We start from the raw sequence: 13,066 nt of genomic DNA, 5'->3' as shown, positions 1-13,066 counted from the left end.
ACTCATACACCACTCTGAACCGCACACTTCAAAGTGATTTTTGACCAATCTGTGGAGCCTCAGGACCCATACCCCACAAATGAGCAGCATTATACAGCCCCTTTAATGAATAAAAAGTTTTAAGACATGACAGCTACTTTAACAAGCAATCACTTGATTATGCAGTGGAACAACTGTTTCACCAGCAAAACGGATTGTAATGGTTGCAGGAGAAATAGCTATTCCCTGCAAAAATCAAGTGATTGTTTAACAAACAGTTAAAAGACTGAAGTGGCTAATGGTTACCATATTTGGATTTTCAGCAAGGAAAATCCATAGGGAAAATCTGTGGAATATTTGCCCTATGTGAACACACCATAAGAGTGGGTTGTCACATGCAGAAATTTTCCTTCTATCTTCTCCAAATACTCTGCCGTGGAGATCTAAGGGTCCATCTGGTGCACAGATTTCTGGGACGGAAACCTCACTGTACATCACAGTTGCTACTGCACTCGCTGAATGATGGAGAGGTACTGCATGGCTACAGCTGCAACTCCACAAGATGCTCCCAATCAGATGGGAAATGGCACAAATACCGTAATATAAAGTGTGTGCATGAAGCCTCAAATCTCCGATGTCACTGCATAATGATTACCTTATACATGCTCTTTGGTAAAGCTTGGGGAAAAAAAAAGTCTGCAGTCACTCTATGTGACTGCAGATTGCAGGATTGTGACAGCATTGATTTCCCGATATTCCCATTGCCAGCAGGAGGTCACCTGACTGCATTCATGAGTTTTTCATACTTGCGGTCACATGCCTACTAGACTGATCTCTCAAATCACTTCTATTGAATAAAGCTGAATGCGTCTAGTAGGCACATGACTTCAAGTATGCAAATCACAAACATGCAGTCAGGTGACTGCCCTGTCACATCGAAAATACCAGGAAATAGTGACAGCATGCACACTACTCGATGTCACACAGAGTGCTTGCAGACTCTTGGCCCAATCCTAGACAACCTCTAACACACGGAACTACATTTCACATTTGTAGATGTTGTCTCTGTGTTTCAATCACTATAACTGGTCTCCTCTCTATAACTGCTGATCCTGCGAAACAGGTAGACGAAACACTAAACTTGTGAATTTGTAGGTATATTTGAAGCCTTATCTAAACCTAACCATGACATATATTACTACACAGCTTTAAGGATGTAGTTTACTATGTACACGGGTCCATTTCTATTTATACTGTATCCAGTTATTGGAAACAAGGCAGCTGTAATATACAAGGAAATCTTCCTCCACGCTTCAGTAGCAGCAGGATTTCTGCAGTATGTAGAAGGAACCCCACAGGCAGTGTTCCATGTCTTGCTTCCTGCCTATGAATATCTTATTGAGCTTGTAAGTCATGTCTGGCTTCTACAACCACTTCACTTCTTAAAGCGGGCAAATGTTTGTTTACCTTGAGAGTGGACTCTTTAAAAGCTTTCTTTGTCTCCTCGTTGGATGAGGAATCGCTCATATGTTCAAGCTGACTAAGCTCGCTGATCTTACTGAGAGCACGGCGAGCAAACACCTAGAAAAACACACAAATATCAAATCGGAGATGTCTCAATAACCTTGTCATTCATACAATGAAACAATAGGCCAGTAAACAAAAAACATTAATTACAGTATAATCCAAAGTGGATCGGGAAGTTCAGAAGCCGAGTTTGTTGCTCAGGAATGAATATTCATTCAGAAGTTTATGTAAAATGTAATTATTTGTACTCTATAAATATAGACAAATACAAATGAAAACGAAAAAGCAAACAAACCCTTTTCTCTTGGATGAATTGTAAAAAAGAAAATACAGTTCTTTAGTTATTACCGTGGCAGCCCATCCTGGTACCTTGGCAGCCAAGGAGCTCCAATCCTTGCTCACCTCATGCTGTGACACCTAGAGCTCGCTGACTACTGCTCTCTTAGCCCATTATTGATAACTGCCGTACATGTATGGTGGGTGTGTGATATCAAGATATGGAGCCATCTGAAGAGCTAAGCATGCTCAAAGCAGCATGGGTACCTGCCAGGGCCGGACTGGGACTAAAATTCAGCCCTGGCATTTGAAGTTACACAGGGCCAGTGACTATATCATGTCTTTGTACACTTGTAGGTTGCAAGAAGTGAGAGGAGATTAACATGACTATATAACATGTAGTCACAGCTGTGCCCAGTATTTCAGCTCAGTTCTATTTATTGCTTTTAGTTGCAGTACTCCTCCCAAAGCTCTGTCCCCTTTTGTACGCACGCACGGTGACAGAATTCCTGGCAGAACTGCTATCCATTGGGCAACCAGACCCCCTGGTCATAGCTGCCCCTATCATACCTCCTAACTTTTGAAGAAGGGAAAGAGGGAGAAAGACAGCGGCACGCGCAGCGTGCCGCTGAAAATTTTAGGCCATGCCCCGGCCACATCCATTTCACAACTAGTCACACCCATGTCCACGCCCAGCCGCACCCATTTAGCACTGCTGATCACACTGACTGGTACTGAGGGCACAGTGGCTGGCATTATGGGCACACTGACTGGCACTAAGGAAGAGAGAAAACAGAGAGAGAATGAAAAGAGAGCGAGAGAGAAAGAAAGAACAGAGAGAGAAAGAAAGAGGGGAAAGAAAGAACAGAGAGAGACAGAGAAAGAACAGAGAGAGAAAGAAAGATGTAAAGAAAACAAAGAAAGAACAGAGAGAAAGAGAGGAAAGAAAAAGAAAGAGGGGAAAGAAAGAACAGAGAGAGAGAAAGAAAAAAGAAAGATTAGAGAGAGAAAGAAAGAACAGAGAGAGAGAAAGAAAATGAGGGAAAGACAGAACAGAGAATGAGAAAGAACAGAGAAAGAAAGAAAAAGAGAGAAAGAAATAAAGAAAAATTCTTTAAAGATACTATAGCAGCCCGGCTCCCATTGTAGTGCCCACCTGAGCCTCCCGATGCAGGACATATCATGATCCACTCACATGGCCGGCATCCCCGATTCCAAGGCAATCCCGCTGTCCGCGCTGTCCGAGGAGGACATGGTGATTGATCTGGAGCATTCCTAGTTCCGTCACAATCTCCTCATGACATTATTTCATTTCCGGTCAGCTTCCAGCACATCACTTCCGGTGGAACGTCATGTGTGAGTTTTAAAATGCTCCTCGTGTACTCCTGTGTCCGTGGGAAAAGCCCGCGTTGTATGCGTCGTACACACTTGGCTCCGGTCCGTACACACACGGCTCTGCTCCGTATACCCCATACACACACGGCCCTGCTCCGTACACCTCGTACACACACGGCTCCGGTCCGTACACCTCGTACACGCACGGCTCCTCTCCGTACACACACGGCTCCTCTCCGTACACCTCGTACACACGCGGCTCCTCTCCGTACACCTCGTACACACGCGGCTCCTCTCCGTACACCTCGTACACACGCGGCTTCTCTCCGTACACCTCGTACACACGCGGCTTCTCTCCGTACACACGCGGCTTCTCTCCGTACACCTCGTACACACGCGGCTCCGCTCCGTACACCTCGTACACACGCGGCTCCGCTCCGTACACCTCGTACACACACGGCTCCTCTCCGTACATCCCGTACACGCAGCTCCTCTCCGTACACCCTGTACACGCGCGGCTCCGCTCCGTACACCTCGTACACGTGCGGCTCCGCTCCGTACACCTCGTACACGCGCGGCTCCGCTCCGTACACCTCGCACACGCGCGGCTCCATTCTGTACACATCATACACACACTGCTCCATTCTCTACACCTCGTACACATCCAGCTCCGCTCCATACACCTCATACACACGCGGCTCATCTCCGTACACCTCATACACAAACAGCTCTGCTACATCTACCCTGTAAACCCCTCCTGACCCCACACATACTTATCTCATACAGCACCATGACAACCAGCACAGCAGAGTCCGGCAGACACCAAGAGGCAGGGCAGTGGTCACAGGAGGGGAGCAGTCATGGGTCACAGGATCAGGAGTCCTGATCCTGTGACCCATGACTCCTCCCCTCCTGTGACCTCATCACAGGTCCTGTGTACAGAGAAGAGAGCAGGCAAGCGACACTGTGAGTGGCTGCGGGGGGAGGTCTCAAGCTAGGGCGAGTATGGGGTGCGTGGCAGCTTATCTCCCTGCAGTGCGGGATAGAAAAAGCCGGCGGCAGGAACAACAGGCAGGCCAGTGGCCGCATCAGCTGGCAAGCGGCCAGATGAGCGGGGCGCTGCCGCCCACGGCCCACATGACAGCAGCCCAGTGGGAAAATGCCCGGTTGGTTATATTACCAATCTGGGCCTGGTACCTGCTGTCCTACACAGCCAACATGTGGCAGTAACTAACTGATGTAATAGGAGATAGTGCCGATCGCAACAGTTTACCCTCTCAAATATTATTGGTAAGCGTGACAGTGGCATTTAAAAGTCTGCAAGATGGCGGTCATAGGTACCCCTGCTCCACATGATTGTGGGGAATGAATCAGTTGCTATGGCCATCATCAGGGGCCTTCTGAAGGCCCCCCATGTCTGCCATAGTCTGGTCTTTATAGACCAGAATACATTGTAATATTATTTTCTTGCAGTGTACTGCATAGGTGATGAAGACATTGCAGGATTAAGTCATTAATGGGACTCATTGCAAAGGAAAAGAAATAAAAACATAAAAATGTGTGTGTGTGTGTGAGTGTATATATATTGTGACATGATGGCGTCAGTGATGTAAAACCGGAGTAGTTTCCTCCAGCACACTGCTTGTTGGGGAGTATTAAAGGAAAGTTATGTTATGGGCTGGTTTTAGTGGACCTCTATAAAGCGGGTTGGAGGGGGTCCACCGTAGATCCACCTTAAGTCCTGACAGGACCTGTGTGATGTCAAGATCATGTGATCAGTCACATGACATAGGAGTCACAAGGTCTGGGCTTAAATGGCTGACAGCCAGAGCTTTCAGCGTTCAGTGTGTGCCTGGAGAGGGAGCACGCACTTCAGGAAAGTGTGTGCTAAACCTGAACCTTGGACATTGCTTCTTGTGAGCGGGCTGATAACCGATAGGAAAAGGACTGTTTCTTTGTTTTTGTTGTTTTGTCCAGAGGGTCGTCTTTATTTTCCCAAGCTTGGTTTATGCTGCCTACAATAAACCAAGCATTTTCTTAAAGAGACAGTGTCCTGGTTATAACTGTGTCCAGCCGAGTGAGCCGATCTACCACAATATATAATTTGTTCAACTGTAAGAATTGAAATGTAAAAACAAAACATATTTAGTATTGTTCTAAGTGGAAGTGCCCAAACTAATAAAATATAAATATATTTATCCCATACTGTGAATGATGAAATGGGAAAAAAAATTTAAGAATTGGTGTTTTTCTATTGTGCAATTCACTAAAAATAGAAAGCAATTAAACATAGTATTTACATAAAAAATTATATGGATAAAAACATCTGCTCAACGCACAAAAAACAATCCCTCACAGAGGTGCCATCGGCGGAAAAATAAAAATGTTAAGGGTCTTAGAAAATGTGGACACACACCAAATTTTAGTTTTTCAAATCTGCAAATTTATTTTCCCCATTTACCGTAAGTAAAAAAAAAATTGATACCACCGTAATTGTACTGACTTGGAAAATCATCTTTCCAGATTGTTTTTAACAACACAATGAATGCTGGAAAATAAAAAGCCAAGTTTTTTTTTTTCCAACATTTTACTGCACTTGGAATTTTTCTTCTATTTTTCAGTCTATTAGACCTTGTTCACACGTCAGTATTTTGTATCAGTGTCTGTATGCCAAAACTATAATTGAAAGACTGACGCCTGTTCTGTGTTTTGGAGACACTCCTGGTTTCGGCATACAAATTCTGATGAAATACTGACTAAAAAAACTGATGCGTTGACATTACTACTTAGCTTGCTGCAGAAATTCAGCCGTTCCAGGCTATGCAAGAATATCTTGGTTTGTAGTGGTCATATTTAAAGAGTAGGCGTAATTTTAAATTTTATGTCATAATTCAATAGTACACATGAAAATAAGCAACTTCGATTAAGGGTGCTGCGGCAAACGAAACGTGTAGAGGCCATCTTTGATTTTAACATGAGTGTTTTACCAGTTGTCCTCGGTATGATACCTGCTTGAATAAAGAAGACTGAATGACTGTTGGGCTGGATTACCCTTCCTTTATCACAGTTTCCTTGTGCCAATGCAGAGCTGCTATCCATGCTCCGGACTGCATGGGAATAACCTCACAGTGACCTGGAACACTCTTTTTTCTATTAACTTTGTAATATATTTTATCAGAGAGATCTGCTTCTTTCTCCTCCTGGACTGATCATTCACTCTTGATTCATGAGGAAAAATCTGTATTCGGTGAAGACAAATTTTCCCATTGTTGAAATAGGTGACAGTTGGTGCTTGTAAAATGCTATGGAGAAGGGGAGTGTCACGATCCAGTCCTGGTTTTGAGCCCTGTCTGCCCTTTCCCGGTCTCTTCATGGCAAGGGTTAACTTTGCCTGGCCTCGTTTTGAGTTCAGGTCTGCTATTTCTTCCTGCTGCGTCCTGCAGGCGATGTCAGTTATATTTTCTGCCTTCGGCGTGAGTATCTGACTCTGGTAGTACCCTGATTTGTCCTGCTGTACTTTCTGACTTAGCCCGTGTCTGTTCCTTCTTCCCTGCCCGTTCCGTCTTAGGGTATGTGCACACGTTGCGGATTCACAGCGGATTCTACTGCGGTGTACAGTACCATAATATCCTATGAAAAAAACAAAAATGCTGTGTACATGCTGCAGAAAAATCCGCAGCAGAAACGCTGCGTGTTTATTTCCGCAGCATGTCAATTCTTTGTGCAGATTCCGCAGCGTTTTACACCTGCTCCATTATAGGAATCCGCAGGTGTAAAAACGCAGGGCAGATCCGCATAAAAACCGCAGGAAATCTTCACTAAATCCGCAGATAAAACTCAGGTCATTCTACCTGCGGATTTAGCAAAATACGCAGGGTAATCCGTAATGTGTGCACATACCCTTAGTATTTAACCCTTATTTTTTTATTTCCTGGTGTTTGACTGGGCCTTGGCTTTGCCTGACTTTGCCTCTTGCTTCTGGTACTACTGCTTTGGACTGGTTTTGACGCTCTGGCGCTCCTCTGACTCTGTGCTTGTTTTTTCCCTTTGCACTGCGTGACGGTCTAGGTTTTGACTCGGCTTGTTTGACTATTCTGCTGCCACCTGGTGGTAGCCTCACTGCAGCGCTGCTTTTGCAGAAGTGCTGTCCTCCTTCCACTCCACTGCCATCTAGTGGATCTTGCAGCTAATTGCATAGCTGCAGCATGACTGAGTAGCTAGAGGAAGACCCATTCTACTGTAAGTTCTGCTGATACGACAATTACAGTTCTCTGTAGAATATCATGAGCACCAACTGTCATCTCCTATCTCAGTTCAGTAATGTAAAAATCTGTATTCACTGAAAACTAAATTTAACCATGCATTGAGAGCTTTGAGAATGAATAAATGGCTTAGGAGGAATGAGAAGCAGATTTCTCGATAAGATATATTACAAAGTTGCATATTTTCATGTGTACGATTGATTTATGAAGTAAAACGATGGTTACTCTTTACCTTTTTAGCATACCAGTTCCTTTATCAGGAAAAACAGGTACAACATATACCGTATTTTTTGGACTATAAGACGTACTTTTTTTCTCCAAAAATGTGGAGGAAAGTAGGGGGTGCGTCATAGAGTCCCGATGTATCTTCTCTGGCTGTGTTGGGGAGGTGGGGGAGCAGCAGCGGTGGAGCAGCGGTCACAGCAGGCAGGAGACAGCGGCTGCGGCTATAGCCTGTGCCCGCTGCTAAGGAGAAATGAATATTCACTACATTCCATGCCAATGGGCATGGAGGGCAATAAATATTTCTCTTCAATAGCATCCTGGTATGCATGGCCCCATCCTTATCCTAGTATGTATTGTCCCATCACCGTCCTAGTATGTATGGCACCATCCTTATTTTGGTATGATTCTCCCCCATCCTTTTCCTGGAATGATTGGCCCGCATCCCCACCCTGGTATGATTGGCCCCATAAAAAAAAAAACACACACACACACAAAAATTGCGCTTACTTTTCTGCGCTCCTTTGCAGCATCTTGTTCTGATGCCAGCAGCTGCTTTATGCTTGTACCTGGCAGGGACATCATGCACCGCTTACAAGCAGAGCACAGCTGCCGGAATACTTACCATTCTCCATGCCAGGACTATGTGCATGGAGGGCAAGGGCAGCGACTATTCATTGCTCGCTCTTTAGTAGCGAGCACAGTGTCAGCTGCCGGCAGACATGTGTGCTTGCTACTTACGAGAAATTAATATTCACCGCATTCCACACCCATGGGCATGGAATGCAGTGAATTCCTGGTGACTGGTGACTTCTCCCCTCTCTACCTTGAGTGATAGGTCTCTCCCTACAAACACATGCAGGGAGACACCTGGTACTCCAGGGCAGCAGTCAGGTAGGAGCCGCCAGAACCAAGCCACCTGAGAGACTAGGTGGACAGGGGGACCCCTGGTAGCTTCTCCTCACCCACCCTACTTTGAGTTATAGGTCTCTCCTTACACACGCATGCAGAGAGAAATTTATCAATCCAGGGCTGCAAGCATGGAGAGGCCACAGAGGACTCGCCTGTCCAACTATTTTCCTATGCGGCTTGGTCCCCGACAACTATTAAACCATATTCAAATCAGCTGTCAGGTTCCCTTCAAATATTTTTTCCCATTTAGAAAGTTATCACTTATCCACAGGAGCAGAGCAGAGAGGATTTGGAAAAATCTGTAGTGCATCCAGTAACCAAAAATCGAAGAATATACAGTATATCCGGCACTGACAAATCTGAAGTTAAAAACTTTAATTTGTACTTTTTCATAGTGAAAAATGTGCTGCAACACCAAGTAAAAACATATAAAATCTATGTAAGTCTGGTGTTCTTAATTGTTTCATATATGTAACAATGAATGAAGACGGTCCGAAACGCAACTGTGAAGAAATAAAAACCACAATTTTAAACTACCGGATTGTCAGTGCTGGATATATTGCTTTCTGCGATAGGCATAGGATAGGTGATTACTTGCTGATCAAGGTGGCCTACGTCAATATGGGGCTCTCAAGTGCCTCATCTGAATGGGGAAATGGCCGCCCATGCAGGCCACCATTCCATTTATGGACTCTGGACCTGTTGATGATAGCCCTGATCTTAGGATCAGTGGGGGTCCCAAACATGGAACCCTCAGAAATCAGCAAGTTAGAATCTATCCTTGGGAGGATGAGAATTTGTCAAGATGGAAATTCAAATGTCTCTAAAGTGGTCATATCTCAAGATAAACAAGCATTTAAAAAGTATGCATCCTATAGGTGCCTGAGAGGAAGCCATTCACCAGCTATCCATCACCGAAATACTCCCATGTAAAAAAAATGCAAGACTATATGGACTTGGTAACATGACAAATGGTATAGTTTAACACAACTGAAGGAACGTTAAAGGGTTTACCCACTACAGGACAACCCCAGTTTAATAACTTTAGGTCCCCGTTTAAAATAAAAACAATATATTGTGACCTCCCGCAGCCAAGTGCTGTAGCCACTGTCACTTTAACGTGTAACTTACAAACTAAGCTTCTATCTGTATCTCTAGGAATAGTCAATGCCTTTGCTATATTTTAGCATCCTTTTCCTTGCTGTGCAAGGCAATGATTTATTTTCTTAACCCTTCGGACCCTTTTACAGACAACCCAAGAATATTAGTCAACTCGAAGCCATTGACTGAAAGGAATGGGCTATGTCTATGTTCAGACATTGCGTTTTTTATGCAAATTTTAAGCAGCGTTTTACAGTACCAGCAAATGCTATGACATTTCAGAAATCTCATGCAGTAATCAGTAAAAGTAATATTTTGTGTTGAGCTTGGACAACCCACTTGTTACATTAGTTATGTTTAGATCTTAAATTGTTCTTTTTTTTGTTGTTTTATGGCAAAAAAAAAAACATTTGTAAATTTCGCACATAAGCTAATTTTCAATGGAGGAAGAGTAGTTATGATTAAAACTGTATATATTATGTAAATATACTGTAGGCATTAGTCTGTTATAAAATATTACTGCACAGTCGTCCAAAACATTGCAGTTTATAGTTTGAACTTAAAATTGTGCAAGCATCAGCACGACTACAGGTGGGAAGGTAAAGAACACTAAATTCTGCTGTCACTGTGGCCGAAACCTCATCCACTTTTAGTCGGCCAATGGCTGCAACATTTTAAAGGGAACCTGTCACCTCATTTTCAGCCTATAAGCTGCGCCACCACCATCAGGGGATAATCTACAGCATTCTGTAATGCTGTAGATAAGCCCCCAATGTAACCTGAAAGATAAGAAAAACGGGTTACATTATACTCACCCGGGGGGGGCGGTCCGGTCCGATGGGTGTCGCGGGTCCGGCGCCTCCCATCTTCATGCAATGACGTCCTCCTTCTTACTTCAGCCGCGGCTCCTGCGCAGGCGTGCTATATCTGCCCTTTTGTGGGCAGAATAAAGTACTGCAGTGCGCAGGCGCCGGACCTCTCAGACCTTTCCCAGCGCCTGCGCACTGCAGTACTCTGCTCTGCCCTCAACAGAGAATTACGCCTGCGTAGGAGTCGAGACAGAAGCAAGGAAGAGGACGTCATTGTATGAAGATGGGAGGCGCCGGACCAGACCACCCCCCCCGGGTGAGTTTTATCCAACGTGTTTTTCTTATCTTTCAGGTTATATTCGGAGTTTATCTACAGCATTACAGAACACTGTAGATAAGCCCCTAATGGCGGTGGCCGAAGCTTATATGTGAAAAAAGAGGTGACAGGTTCCCTTTAAGGCTACGTTCCCACGATGAGTTATTGGTGAACTTTTTTTTGCTGTGTATTTTCGAAAAAATGCAAATAACCTTGCAAGTAAAATCTGCAACATCAAAAACTCACCAAAGGCTGATCGTGGGAACGTAGCCTAAGGCTACGTGCACACTCTGCGGATTGGGGTGCGGATTTTGTAAAATCCGCAGGCAAATCTGCAGGTCAAAAGACCTGCGGTTTTACCTGCGGATTGCTCTGCGATTTCAAAACCGCAGGAAATCCGCACGGAAAAATCTGCACAGTCTGCACTGCGGTTTTTTATTCCCATAGGGAATAATGGTACTGTATACAGCAGCAAAAACTGCTGCGGAACCGCAGCAGAATCTGCAGCATGTGCACACACCCTAAAGATGTAACCTGCAGTCAGTGACCAGCTATAAGGCCACATTCACATGTTCGTTGAGTCAGTATTTTACATCAGCAAGCCAAAATCGACAAAGGAACAATCAGAGAAAAAGTATAATAGAAACACATCACTTCTGTATTTATCACCCACTCCTGGTTTTGGCTTACACATACTGAGGTAAAATACTGACCAAGTACTGAACGTGTGAATGTGGTGTCATGACACAGCTGTCGGGTGACCCAGGACCAGGGGCTCCTTCCCTGTCCCTAACACTAGGGGGCGCCCTAGGTTGCCCTACTACCCAGGATAATTCAGATGGCAAAGATGCCGGGGCCTCTGCCCTTGCCTTAACTCCTGAGTTAGCCCTGTTCTCTTCCCCCACCCAGGGTAGAGGGGCGCTACTGCACGTCAACCCGACAAGCAAGGCAACAAGAACAAGTGCTAACAGAAAACTCCAGGCATATAAAATATTCACTCACATATAACAGAGGAATGCACTGGGTTGTGAAGGTAGGGGAATAAACCAAAATAGAGAAAGATACGGAATTACCATACATACAAATCAAGCAACAGTCACTAATAACTCCTCCAACTCTCCTTCTCATAAGAACTCTTCTCCTTCTGATAGCCATGCAGCAATGAAGCTAGCTCTGACAAGGATTTGTGTCAGAGCCCAGATTAAAAAGGGAAAAGGAGTGGCCAGCTGAGCTCAGCTGTGAACACAGGGATTTCCAATATGGTCGATTACCCCTGTTCTGACAGAAGGAATAAGACATTTAAAATAAAGGAGAAGTGCTTCTTCTCAGCGCCGGAGTAGGAACAATCAGACGTTGTGGTCTTCTGGCTCCACACAGTCGCAGTAACCCCGTGACACGTGGACTGAGTGGGATGAAAGTTTGAATGGCCCAGTCAAAGTCCAGACCTACATCCTATTGAGAATCAGTGGCAAGCCTTGAACATTGCTGATTACAGACGCCTCCATCCAATCTCACTGAGAATTCCAAAGAAGAATTGGCAAAAATGTCAGCCTCTTGATGTGCAAAGCTGGCAAAGACCCCAAAAGACTTGCAGCAGGAACTGCAGAGAAAGGTGGTCCTACAACGTAAGGACTCAGGTGGTCTGAATACAAATGTACATCTCAATTTTCAGATTTATATTTTGTATCATTTCCTTTACTCTTCACAAATACTTGCTACTTTGTGTTATATTATATATAATCTAATAAAATACATAGACACCTGTGGTTGTAATGGGAAAAAATATGGAAAAGTTGCTAGGTGTGTATACTTTTTCAAGGTACTGAGATATTCGTCAGTGTGAACTGTATTGTGACAAAATGGCCTCAAAGACAATTTTTTTTTTAGATCATGAATAAAAAAAATCCAACAGAGAAATAAAATATATTGTCTGACAAAAAAAAAAAGATGGCAACTTATACTTTACCTCGCCATGAACACCAGTTTGACAGTCGAAATAACACTGGCACACGGCAGTATACAGGGTCGCCCTCCAGGTCAGGTAACGGACAGATAAGAGAGGAACTGAAGACTCCATGCACACACTTGCCCATAACAAGGATTCAAGAGCCTGAAATAAAAGTGTATTTAACAAATATTTACTATCTGATAAAAGATAGCTATTTGACATTTATGGAGCATCAAGTGTTTTATATCTAGTATGTAGATATGAAATTGGTTTACAAATACCAAAGCAATAAAAACAGCAATTTGGACATTAATGTTGTACGCTGAGATTTATTCTTTCATAAATGCTGATAAATATGTGAACATAGACAAGCAGAGCA

General features: G+C 44.1%; 1 protein-coding gene across 5 annotated transcripts in view; it reads right to left on the bottom strand.

Moving 5' to 3' along the window:
- CFAP54 (cilia and flagella associated protein 54) overlaps nucleotides 1-13,066 on the bottom strand; it is a 703,284-nt gene that overhangs the window by 649,366 nt on the left and 40,852 nt on the right. For all 5 annotated transcript variants that reach the window (XM_073556932.1, XM_073556934.1, XM_073556933.1 and 2 more), the window contains exons 6-7: nucleotides 12,706-12,849; nucleotides 1,447-1,560 (exon numbers count right to left, since the gene is read on the bottom strand). In XM_073556932.1, coding sequence (XP_073413033.1) covers nucleotides 1,447-1,560; nucleotides 12,706-12,849 — 258 coding nt within the window. The remainder of the gene's footprint in view (nucleotides 1-1,446; nucleotides 1,561-12,705; nucleotides 12,850-13,066) is intronic.

This window comes from Dendrobates tinctorius, unplaced genomic scaffold, assembly GCF_039654945.1.
Source record: "Dendrobates tinctorius isolate UK_male_01 unplaced genomic scaffold, ASM3965494v1 ptg000241l, whole genome shotgun sequence".
Lineage (NCBI taxonomy): Eukaryota > Metazoa > Chordata > Amphibia > Anura > Dendrobatidae > Dendrobates > Dendrobates tinctorius.
The sequence above is the reverse complement of the archived record's forward strand: the minus strand, read 5'-3'. Positions and strand labels throughout refer to the sequence as shown.